We start from the raw sequence: 12,403 nt of genomic DNA on the forward strand, positions 1-12,403 counted from the left end.
TACTAGATGCGACATGACTGTCCAAGCTAGAGTCCATATCTTACAAATGAAATACCACCTGAGATTAGACAACGTGAAAATTTGTCTTCAGGACCCCAGCCAGATTAATCTTGTAAAACCATACCAAAGTCCATTGAAATACTGGATGAACAAAAATTGAAATCAGAGGATTTCAGAATCCCACAGATTAGGATCTTTGCCAGTATAAACTACGAAAATATGATGGCTCAGATCATACTAAGCTTTTTATGCGCCGTTTCTGTTAATCCGTTGTCTCTGATCTTTTCAGTCACTCTATTTTTACGTCTTTTCTTGATTCTCATGCTTTCATTTTCGCTCTCAGAACTCTTCAACTTGAAGTTCATAAGGACGATACTAACCTTTTCTCCGAGTGTTTCTCGTTCAAGGCCTCATTGGCTAGTTAAAATTGGTTCTGCCATACTGTTAAACTTGTTAACCCAGGCTAACAGCCAATTATTCTGCCCAAAAAAAAAGTAGTGTCAAGGATTCATACTCTTCAGAATGTTAGACAAGTATGGAAGTGGGCTTTATCCAATGAAGTAAGCTTGTGACTCCGAAACCGGACAGACGTCAAAACCTGAAGAGTCATCTGTACCTCAAAAAAAGAATTTTCTTTTCCAAAACACAGATTTTACTTCAATGGTATCGCCTCAATTATTTTGTATAGCCGTTTTTGGGTTCGATTAATAATCATTCACCTTGAGATCGTCCGACATAGTGGTGGATCTAATCGCGTGCCGTATTTGTCGAAAATCTGTTGCACATATTTCCATCCAATGTAACGAACATATCAAAATGAAACGTTTATAGAATAAAGAAAAAGAAAAGTCTGATCACCGTCTTAAAGAAACATCGTTATGCTTCAAGATTCTATAATGACTGCTACGTGCTAATGAAAAACTTCCGCACCAACGTCTGGAAAAAATCACATGCACTTTAATCCCACAGAATTTACGAATCTTCAAGCTATATAAGACGCAGACACAATTCCGTTTGGTCGACAGAAAAAAAGACTACTTTCGCTCTTATCCAATTCCACATCTGGCCCTTTTCCTATCCGAACCATAATAGTACTCTCATTTAGGTCTATTCAGTAGTGTCGAGCGTTATCCTTGCTTCTGCCCGCCTGCATTCTGTCCTCTCGAAACCTGGGGAACATTTCTGGTTCTATTTGCCTTCCTTGCACAACCATGTCCGACCAAAGGAAAGGGATCACCTTTGATGGTGAAACGTTCACGTTTCCCGAAACAAATGACATGGTCAAAACCCTTTTTGACCCCACTGTCCACAAGTCCGCATGTGAGCTAATCATTGTCACTCTTTTAGTTATGAACTCGCTCGTTTTCTATTCCGTGCTGAACAACCAGCCTAGAATAAACATATTCGTTGGAATGTACATTTTCTGGAGACTTTGCTATAACTTTGGAATTGGCTTCTTGCTCAACCAACAGTCCAATCGCTTTCGTCTCGTCAAGATCAGTGAAAAGATGAGGCTCTTTGATAAAGGCAACAAATCTTTTTGGGCTCGCTGTGTCCAGACAGAAGTCCAGTCGCAAATGGGCCCCTCTTATTCCATTCTGGCTCACCCTGTGGCTTTCAACACCTGGTTGATCTTTAGAAAAGTCGTGGATTTGATTTTGATGGAGGACTTTATTACATTCATGTGCGTTGTGGTGGCGTGCGCAATTGATAGCGATTACCAATTCTTACATGGACAACCAGTTTGGTTGACTACTCTTCGATTGGTTATTGGCAGCATCTTGATTGTATTCAACTTTTGGGTTAAAGTCAATGCTCATAATACCATCAAAGATTATGCATGGTATTGGGGAGACTTCTTCTTCAGGCAGATCAATAACGATGATCTTATTTTTGATGGCGTTTTCGAAATGTTCCCGCATCCTATGTATTCAGCGGGATATGTTGGCTACTACGGATTTGCTTTGATTGCAAAGTCTTACACAGTGCTTATTGTGGCTGTTTTTGGTCACTTCTTGCAGATGGTTTTCTTGCATCTTGTGGAAAATCCGCATATTGACAAGATTTACGGCCCTCCACCTAATGAAACAAGTCTTAAAAAATTAGTGAAACTAAAGGATTTGTCCTTCTTTGACAATGTGGCGCCTTTGGTGGGTTTAGTCAACTTCAATATTTTGAGGGCAAGCGACATCATAAACTTACTCAATTGCTTAACGTATGCAGTTGCAATTCCTACTGTCTCGTCTTTGGCTACTTACAACATTGAAGCCATGGGAAAAGTCTTATTTTGCATCGCCATATTGATAAAGGGTTTCGAAAGTTTCGTCATTAATGGTGTTCTTTTGTTACAGAGTAATTACAAAACAATTAGCGAATGGTATCTTGCAAACAATCTTCCAGTGGAGAATTCCTTGAATAACTTTGCGGTGTTGTACAACTCTTTGATTAATTTGACTTATTCTTCCTTTGTCGGTATGAATGTCTTCAAGTTGTTGACCAAGCTCAAGTATCAAGATCTTATTATCACAGGACATATATACTTGAGAATTTTCTTGGGGTTGTTACTTATCATCACTCAAGTTATGATTAACACGTCTATTGTGGACCTGATTGGATATTTTGGCTGGTTTTATGGGGATTTTTTCATTCCTAAGGCGTCTGTTTTACCACAAAGAGCTCATTTGAGCAAAGGTGGTGTTTACCGGTACTTGAACAATCCGGAGCAAATCTTTGGTGTTTGTGGCGTGATGGGAGTAACCATGATTTTGCCAACTTATGATAACTTCATGATTTGTCTTTTGTGGATGTTGAACAACTTCTTTAGGATCAATTTTGTTGAAAGAAGCCACATGATTAAAATTTATGGTGAGAGAGAAGTTCTGCAAGACAGCGGAGTCATGAAAACTGTCAAGAAGCACTTGTTGCCAGAGAGCATTCAAAAGAAATTTGAAGTCAGTCCAACCAATGAACCGAAAAAGAGAACGAACTCTGTTTTCATTGAGTCGTTCGACTCCTTTATCAAAGAGCTTAGAAGTAAAAACACGTCTCCTGTTGTCTCAAAAGAACGACTTGCTGAGATGTCTCAAAACGAGTTCTTTTCCGGTAGCGACTATTGCTTGGAAATTGAAGGACTTGAAGATAGCTCTTTCGTACCGCACTCCTTTATCGGGGAACCCATTGAAGTGAAATTTCGTGCTCCAGCAAAGCATTCTCCAAAGGATTGGGTTGGCTTGTACAAAGTTGCACATACGTCCTTTTCCCGCTATAGAACTTTGGTATCTTCTAACAATCGCTGGGACTGGACAGGTCCCGAAGAACAAGGAACCATTGTGTTTTCGAAAGAAAAGCTTTTTTGTGAAGAGGGATTATACGAGTTCAGATATCATCTTGATGGAAAACATGATGTGGCATTTATTTCAGCACCATTTGAAATCAAATTGCGCCACATTGAAGTTCCTTTAGAGTCAGCAGAAGCCGATGAGTTGGCAAACCAATTGAGGAAGTATATCTTTGACCACGTTGTCTCAGGAGTCGATGACAATGAGACCCCGATTTTCGTTGGGATCTCTCAAACACAAGACATTGTGGCCACATATGAACACATTGCCATGCTTATCACCAAGTCAACGGGGGTCAAAGTTGGCAAGAGATTTTTGATCTACAACGATAACGAAACGGGGAATAAGTTTACTGTGGGAGATTTGGCATCAAGATTGATAAACATCAAGAAGGTGATGCACGAGCTCGAAGGAGACGAGTACCTTCGCATCAAAAAGTTAGAGTAATTGTACATAGATCAATTAGTACAAAGTCCTGTAAATTAAATGTATGCTGCTCTATAATACACTGTGAACATCTATATAATGTGTAGTACCCGACCTGGCCAATACCGGGGGGATGTCTTCTCCACTATTTTCACAATGGATACCTGCCAATATCCAAACAGTTGTCGTATTTCCACATGAACACACTTTAGCTCCACAGCCTAGTCACCTTGTTGTACTATGTATAGTTTTTTTGGCTTTGTCCAGCAGTTATGAGTTTCATGACGATATGGAAGTTTCAGTAGTTTATGTTCTGACACAATAAGCTTGAATGCCAAACACTCAACAATATGATGCCAATGCGCAAGTGTGGCGCAGAAGCGCTTGAACAAGCTCCTTCTGCTTCAGCTCTAGTCCTTCTTAGCGGCCAACAGAAGCATAAGGCCGTTGATGTTTTTCCGTACCACCAGCGACATAGTTTCACACCCAGCCATCAGCCGCAGCAAGATGTCCAGAGACACTTCGCCGCCCTCGATCCAGAAGGCCACAAGCTCGTTGTTTTGCATCTCCATATAGCTTGCAACGCACTCTGTGGCAGCTGACGGGTCCAACTGCGGATCTAAAACGGTCTTTTCGCCCGAAATGCTTACATGGCCGGCGGAGACCAAATCCCGCATTTCGATGCCGGCGTCCACCAAGGCCAAAGATGTGCAGTTGATAGTCCACGCTGCAAGGTTGAGTAGCGAAGCCGTTTGCGAATTGAATGCCACAACCGTGATGAAAACATCGATGGTGGATTTCGGGTACTTCTCCAAAAGAAGCGCCGGCAAAAACGCCGTTTCCACAAACGCAGACACCTTGTGCTCGATCGGCGTGAGGCCAGGACGGCCCTGTGGCGTCTGGCTTGCGCCGTTGTAGATACTTTCTTCTGGTTGGGTAATGTAGGGAAGAAACTTGCACTCGACAGAAAACGACGCCTTCTCCACAAACAGGCCGCGGATCGGTCTGGGCCCAAAAACAGCGACTTCCAAAATGCAATCGCCCACTTCGAGGTAGGCCAGGCCGTTGGCGTTTTTGGTGAGGCCCGATTTTAGGAAAAAGCTTCTCACATTGTCGGAGGAGCGGTTTTGTGACGCTGCGGGCGATTTTTCCGCTGAAAAAGACGACTCGGATGTTTGTAGCGCCGAAGAGGCGCCTAAAATTGGAATTTTTGCATCGGAGGGACCGAGGATTCTTCTGCGGTCAGACATGGTACTGGTTGGAGAAGAGATGAAGATGGATTTTTGTGCGCTGTATGTGTGCAGTATAGAGTCAATTTGGAGTAGGTGAAGAGTACAGAATTGCTGAAAAAAATATACTTTGGAACTGGTTGAAGGTGACTTAAGAAAAAATGCAGCAGATACTTGGAAAGAGGCAGTTTATACTTGGGAAGGAAGTTGGTTCAAAAACAGCCTTGGGATGAATTTTCGGTTGTTTGGCTTTCTGCATTGGGAAATACTACACCACTCAACAGAATAGAGCTCATCTGCTTAAAATCATAGGGTAGTATTCTCTCTGATTATTTTCACAAGCCTGACGAGCTCACTGGTTTTCTTTTCGTCTTCCCTTTTTTTTTTTCTCGTTGTCTTCTTGACTCGCATCGTGCATACTATAGTAGGACCAAAATAGTTCTCAACTTTATCTGGTTGAAGGTGGCTTCCCTCTAACTGGCACAAGTATCTGCCAATTGCATAGCCACATCCTGAGGATTTCGGTATTCTTGTTTTTTCTCTTTCAATGCTCCTTCATTTGTCTCCGGCAGACGGAATTATACCATGTCTACTTGAAGTGTTTGCTATAATACAGGCAGACTACACCTCGGGAGAACGAATTGTCTACTTTAACAACACCACATCAGGCGCTCTTCTCCGAGCAATGGCCGAAAGCGACCGGGCTTGGGTGGAAGACGAAAATGTGTTGAAATCTTTTGAGTACGAGCGGGTCTCGGATCTCTTTGAGTTGGCAGAAAAGCTAAGGCAAGGCGCGGATTTGGTGATCATCGAGCGGCTAGATCGAATTGCTCGCGAGCTGGGGCCGGAATCATACAATAGGCAAAACGAGGCTGTCGCTGAGATCATGAATCTTTTGCCAGATGACGCAGTCTTCATTGACGACTGGGCCTACCTAGAAGAATACTATAGCTTTGACGAATAAGCGGATTCGGACTGAGAACTGCATCAGAAGATTCTTGAGACAACTGTGTGGTTTGAGACTATTTGTCGATGTTCTACGAGTATCTCAAACCGGGGGAAAATGGTGACCACTTTGTGTTGTTCCGTTATGTTTGTTCGATCTGGCGCATGATTGCAGTCTGGTCTGTATCGTGAAGAGTGCTGTGAAAGACAGGGCCTCAGTTGATCAATTTCTAGGCCAGTTCCTCGAGATATTCGGAATTGATTGCGTGTCCAGTCTCCACCTTTGAGCTAAGTTCAATACTATTGAGCACAAAGCAATAAGTCGAATCAACCACATGGTAAGAGTACATTCTTCGTACCAATCGTTTCCATACTGTCAAGCTCTGGCACTGATTCATGCGAAATCGGCGAGAATAAAAAATACTGAAGAATCCACGTAAAGAATCTGACAGGCGAAAAGTAATGGTGGTGAAGCCCGGGCGAACATATCGAGTATCGTCCATGCACCAAGTCTAGAGAACTAGAGGACCGAACAAAAATATCAAAAAACAACGTAGTCTAAACAATCTAAACCTAATGCTAAATATCCTTTAGGATTATTTCCATTAGGATTATTTGCATTGCCTGCGTGGTCTATTTTAGCCACTTGTGACTCTGTATAGAAGTCTCGCATGAAATGCGACACATCACCGGCATTTCATTATACCGCAACATACTTTGGTTCAATCACACATTTCCACCATGAATGCTCATTCCGCTTTTCCGTTCCGTGATTTCGAACAGTCTCGTTTTTGTCCGCTCTTCTGTCTCTCCAAAAAAACAGCGGCTATATCGCTCATGTAGATTCGCCCACTCTAGCCCCTAATCGTATTGACATGATCTGCATATACTTGGTGCCTTGTACTTCCCCTATCTACGCTATGGCACTTCTCCATGTGCAGGCCCATTAGTAAATCCACATTCATCCTCGCCCTTGTACTAGACAGTCATAGACAGAAGCAAACGCAGACAAAAAAAATACAGGCGGACAGAGCAACAGAAAAGCCCAAGCCATTTCTGTTTATTGCTCCCGCGTGACAAGATGGAAAAGTCCCGTGAGGTCCAAACGCGAGGCAGAGGTGTCTAGAGAGTTCCATGCAGTATTTAGTCCAGGGCTCACAACTGCCCCATACATTTTGCTGTGGAGAAATGCAGATGGAATGGTGGGGAATCGAACAAAGAGACGCGGTACTGCATACCCCGCTGGCTCCTCCACTCTAAACTTCAACGCTTTTGTCTATCGTGAGAAAAATTCCATACTGGTTTTTTTCCAAACAAAAAACAACAGCGCTTTTATAAGCTGACCGCCATGTCTTTATGCGATACCCCAAGCTCCTTGATTCTGCTATCTCCGTGCTCGTCCTCGCCAACTCTCTTTGACCCGGATTTTACGGATCCTGAGCGCCAGAATTATCCGAACCGTAATGTGCTTGCCGCCAGATCTCGATTTCTGGCCGAAAGCATGAACACGAGCGGCTCCGTGTCTTCAAGAGAAAATACGCTTTTGCACGAGGGCGGGATGGCTGCAAATCCTGCTCCTGATAGCGTCACAATAATCATGCCTGATTTCATTTCTCGGGTCTCGGTGCTGATGGACCTGATCGCCCTGTTTGTGGCCCAGTACACGCCTCAGGCCGTGGAGATCTCCGTCACCCACCTCCTTCTTTACACTTTTGCAACGCATGTCGACGACCCCAATCTTTGCATCAACCATTTAAAGCTCCTTCATTTGGGGAAACAATACAGCATTCAAACGCTTAGCGACTTGCACCAGCCACAACCGCCTTTGCAAAGCATTTGCAGCCGTTTTGCAACTTTTCAACTTTTCATCACAGATAATTTGGTGTCTGTGCCGCTTGCGTTGCCCATGAGCGATTTAATTCAACGCTCCCTACATGTTGTCCGTTCAAGCGACCCAGACCGCCCTGTCACCTACGCAGATGCCATGCTCCGTATCATCCGGAAGCGCCTGCGCCGCAAACTGTCAGTGTCTTCTGTTGCTCTGAGCCGTACGCTGGGTGCTTCAGTAACGGATGTGGAGGAGCCACAGCTGGATGCAGATATTCTGCGCAAGATGAAAGCGACATGGAAACGCTTCTTCCAAAAACAGGTTGCGGCGTGAAGTGATATGCCATATACAACTTACAACGTCCATTACAAAAAGGTCATAATTCACTATAAGTACTTTCTTGGAATGTCAGGTTGCTTGGATGCTGTGTAATGAATGTGTTTGGCTATGCCAATTCGCCCATCGAAGTGAACTCTTCAGAGCAGCTCCGACAATAACGCTGAAGCTCATCGAGATCTTGTACAACATCACTATCGTGCTCTGCTCCGAGCACCATGTCACATTTGGAAAGCTCGTTAAGCAACCAGTTGCGCCATTCGCCAAATGCAAGTTCCTGCTCGAGATCATTGAGCATGCGCAAGCTCACTAGTAATTGGTTGCGTTTAACACCAATGTCTTGAAGAGACTGTTTGAGTTGTCGTGCAACGCCGCGTGTCATGCCATCATTGTAGATATTTTCCCAAGCCACAGGCTGGTTATAGTTCAAAACGAAAGATTGATTCTCAAATGACCGCATGCACTCTGAGCCCTTGCCAAAGACAGATTTGTTGCTAATCAATGTCTCCATATCCTTCACATACAATGCCTTTTCTAAAACCACTGGGTCGTAATGGTACATCTCCTTAACGAGCCCTGTTGCTGCTCTAGAATTCCAATAGTGCAGTGTGTTGCGTGCACAAAGGAAAACGTTGGATGCCGTCAAAAGACCAATCACCACCAAAAGCAAAAAGTGCACTGTCAATCGGTCGATGATGGCCCAGAAACACCGCCAGGAATTCCACAAGAAAAGAAGTGTCCACGAAAGTGCCGACGTCATCACTGATCGGAACACTAAGCGCACAATAGTCACAAGACTAATCCGTGCCGGTCCCGTAGGTGGACACTTCGGGGCAACGTCAGCCACGGGGATTTTTCCATAATAGTAAATAGCCTTGACGATTTTTCCGCTGTTTCCAAAGCTGATGGCTGCATCGTCCACACGCGTACACACTGTGTGATAAAATGAATTAATAAGAGTGTTGCCAAACCAGCGGAAAAAACCGCTACAGATCCACTTGCGGTCAAATTTAACTGTCGAAAAGAACTTCATTTTGGACTTGCCGCCCTCGATGCCTTCAATAATAAAACGGCTCACAAAACGGAACTCGGGCCCGTAGTTGACTTTAAAGTTAGACTGTGTAGTTTTCACACTGTAATACTCATTCTCCAACTTGTGTTCTATCTCCTGTTTTGTCCGTACTTTACCCTTCCTTCCAGTGTAGTAGAGTAACTCGGAATTAAATTCTCTCGTCAAATGTCCCAGCAGTGGGTCCTCATACCACATTGGTTTATCACTGATAGAAACAGATACGGATTTGTATGAACTGTCCAAGACAGAAGACCGGATTCCGAATAGAACGTGAAACAATGCCTGTGGCGGCATCTTTACCACATGTTCCTTGACGAAAAAAACATCCGATTCAAAATCGACCTGTCGCAGGGGCAGATTGCTCTTTTCCTTCAGGACCCGTTCGAACGACTCGGGCTTTGTTTCTGGGGAACCGCTGATTGCGAACATCTTCTTCTGCTTGGCCTTTTCGTTGTTGTAATCGGTTTCAATTTTTACCAATTTTTCAATGAGAGGAGTCACTCCTAACGGTTTGTCCAGAGCATCATTGGTAAAGACGCAATTGAGCTTTTCTGCCAAAAGTTTGCCATCCTCCAAGAAGAGTTTCAGCTTTAACAGACCAGCCACGTGGGTGACTTTCAACACCTCGTAGTCCTTTTTCTGCACGAGCTTGGCCTCGGCAAAGCGATTCACCGGAGCTTTAAGCAACGAAATGAATCCTAGTGTGTTGATGTAAGCATAAAAGTGGCTTTGAGTGATGAACACTGTGCTCCGGAGTTCTTGCTGCGGGTTGGGTGACAATAAGCACAGAAACAGCACAAGGCAGCACTCTTCTGGCTCCAAAATCGACTCAAACAATGCCCGCATTTGGACATCCCTGGCGACCCACTTGTTCGGATAGTTTTTGGGCAAGACCATACCCTCGCCAATCAGACGTGTTTCCTCTGCTTTAGGTATCTCTGTGATTGGGTTAACGCCCACCATATCATTAACATAGAAGACACCCCAGTTGCGGGAGCCCCACAAGTTTGCGCAGAGTGCTGTTGGAACTGCAGTTTCGCCCGTTAAACTGTAGGCGATAAGCGAGGGCCGGGACAACTCAGTCACCATAGGAAAAGCAATCTGGGACACCTGCTGAAACACATACCGCTGGAAGAGCTTCTCATTCTTTTCAATGTGCGCAGACAACCGGCTGGACATGATCACTTCGTTTTTGGCCGAAACAATTCTTGTATTGGTGATATCACGATCCATCACAGAATTGAGCGACGACAGGAACTCCATCACCAACGGAGGATAGCGACCACTAGCAATATGGACGAGTTCGTGCATCGGGTCGTTTTCGTCAGCAATGCGGCGCCGGGAGTTTTCAAATACAGTAAGCCACAGTTTGAGTTGGGCCATGGTCTGAACTTGCAACACCAATGTGGTATCCATGGTTTTGAGCTCAAAGCAAAAGCGTCTATCCTCGTTGGGGGCGTACTTGGTGCTGCACAAGAGGAGGCCAATCTTGTCTGTTTCTTGGACAGAAGTGCCCGTGGGGCTGAGCACCAAGAAACCAAAAACTCCGCCTTGCACAAACGCCCAGCGGCGGACCCAGACGGGTTTAGACAGGCGGTCAACCCATGTTTTCATAAATAAGTAGCCATGTTTTTCGACTGCCTGCTCGTTGGGGTCGTGCAACATGCGGAAGTTGATGGACAGCGTTCTATAGTCGTTCAAGTTGGCAGGAGGAAGATACTCGGCATTGGTGTGCTCCTCTGTGTTCTTGCGAGCCAAGAGCAAGTCTGGCTCCAACTTTTTGAGCGCAGGATTGAAATGCTCGTAGAAGTTGCGTATTTTCTGCACGGTGGCCCACGTCTCCTGGAAAAGGCTAAGCACGGCCGGGTTGTCATTTGCGCGGCTGACCTTATCGCTCCAGAGCAAATAGTTGAACTGCGAGACGCTCTCGTTGATCATGGTGCCCAAGTCAATCATCTCCATGACCGCATCAAGCGACAATTGGAGATACTCTTTATGGGCAGCATACAACTCCAACAGATCCTCCTTGACTAGCGCAGGCTCCTTCGATTTGGGCGTGGCCATATGGATCAGCAAAAAGCGGTCATATTTTTCCTGGCACGCCATAAACCGCCGCCGGTGCTGCTGGTACGCCGCCACTCTTTTGGAGATATTGTGCTGGAGCCTTTCAATCTCTGGAAGCGACACCAGCACCATCGCAATGGCCACCTTCCAGAGGTTTTTAAGCCCAGACTTGGTGTGCCGGAGCTCGGCGAACGTGTACTGCTCGTCCAAATAGCCGTCTTGCAAAACCAGCGGAACCAAGTACTCCAAAAACTCATTGAGATAGTTTTCGAGCACCCGCACCTGGCCCGGGATTTTCTTCACGGTCGCTGCCACCGCCGTTATCCATTTTTCCGTTTTCATAAGCTGCGAGTCCATGTGGTTGACCATGGCCCGGAAAGACGGCGTGTCTAGTGCCGCTTCCTTGAGTATAGCCGAAAAGAGCTTGAACTGCTTGTACTCGACTCCAGCGACGTTTTTGCTCTGCGCCTCGCCCTCTTTCTCCTTCATGCTGCTCCTCCGGCTTGCAGATGCTGAGTCGTTCTCTGCCATTGCTCTAGCGATGTCTTTAGACGTCTGTGGGTCTAAGTAGGCGGAGATCCGAGAGGCACGGGTGCATGGAGATAAACGGCCAGTGTTTATGGTCGCATGCTTTGATACAGGTTTGGCTAGTCTAAGATGAGAACAGTCGCCAGAAACTTCATGAAAGAGAGCCAGATGGGTATTTCAGGGCCAAATAGCCAGTTCAGGGCCAAATAATCAGTTCAGGGCCAAGTAGCATTTCGGGCAAAACAGACATTTCAACAAATAACTCGAATGACTTAAAACTCAATTCTGGCGTAATGCATACTCGGAAAAGCATGAGTTACGTCAACACTAAAACTAACAATATGTACGCTAAACTCATCCTGACGCTTCTGAAAAGGATTCCAGTAGTTAGAGTCGTTGTGTTCAAGTAGGTTGAAAGAGTTATGTGTCCCATAATGACCTGTTGGAAATGAGAGCATTTTAGATTTAGTTAGTAGAAAGAGCTGGCTTCTGTAGGTTGTCTTTGAGAAACGTACTTAATGCCCCTTTTTTTTAGAATATACGCCTTTCTTCAATCAAACTTCTGTAGGTCGTAGTCTTTCTTTGACTTCAATAAACATTGGGCCTTCTGAATATACACGAAGCCATTACAGATCGT

At 44.9% G+C, this 12,403-nt stretch overlaps 5 protein-coding genes across 5 annotated transcripts; 3 read left to right on the forward strand and 2 right to left on the reverse strand. All coding sequences in view use genetic code 12, as the record gives it.

Moving 5' to 3' along the window:
* Positions 1-1,211: 1,211 nt before the first annotated feature.
* Positions 1,212-3,785, forward strand: CHO2 (phosphatidylethanolamine N-methyltransferase; the record flags this gene model as incomplete). Its single annotated transcript, XM_002618733.2, has 1 exon — positions 1,212-3,785. The coding sequence occupies one exon, from the start codon at positions 1,212-1,214 to the stop codon at positions 3,783-3,785; it is 2,574 nt and encodes an 857-aa protein (XP_002618779.2).
* Positions 3,786-4,174: 389 nt separating this feature from the next.
* On the reverse strand, positions 4,175-5,014 carry FOB63_001193 (exosome non-catalytic core subunit; the record flags this gene model as incomplete). The annotated part of the gene is made up of 1 exon (XM_066102142.1): positions 4,175-5,014. One exon carries the CDS (start codon positions 5,012-5,014, stop codon positions 4,175-4,177), a length of 840 nt encoding a protein of 279 aa, XP_065958445.1.
* Positions 5,015-5,540: 526 nt separating this feature from the next.
* On the forward strand, positions 5,541-5,957 carry FOB63_001194 (uncharacterized protein; the record flags this gene model as incomplete). Its single annotated transcript, XM_066102143.1, has 1 exon — positions 5,541-5,957. The coding sequence occupies one exon, from the start codon at positions 5,541-5,543 to the stop codon at positions 5,955-5,957; it is 417 nt and encodes a 138-aa protein (XP_065958446.1).
* Positions 5,958-7,286: 1,329 nt separating this feature from the next.
* On the forward strand, positions 7,287-8,099 carry FOB63_001195 (uncharacterized protein; the record flags this gene model as incomplete). The annotated part of the gene is made up of 1 exon (XM_002618732.2): positions 7,287-8,099. The coding sequence occupies one exon, from the start codon at positions 7,287-7,289 to the stop codon at positions 8,097-8,099; it is 813 nt and encodes a 270-aa protein (XP_002618778.2).
* A 112-nt stretch (positions 8,100-8,211) lies between these two features.
* FOB63_001196 (uncharacterized protein) lies at positions 8,212-11,769 on the reverse strand (the record flags this gene model as incomplete). Its single annotated transcript, XM_002618731.2, has 1 exon — positions 8,212-11,769. The coding sequence occupies one exon, from the start codon at positions 11,767-11,769 to the stop codon at positions 8,212-8,214; it is 3,558 nt and encodes a 1,185-aa protein (XP_002618777.2).
* Between the last annotated feature and the right edge of the window lie 634 nt (positions 11,770-12,403).

This window comes from Clavispora lusitaniae (assembly GCF_014636115.1).
Source record: "Clavispora lusitaniae strain FDAARGOS_655 chromosome Unknown tig00000038_pilon, whole genome shotgun sequence".
Classification (NCBI taxonomy): domain Eukaryota; kingdom Fungi; phylum Ascomycota; class Pichiomycetes; order Serinales; family Metschnikowiaceae; genus Clavispora; species Clavispora lusitaniae.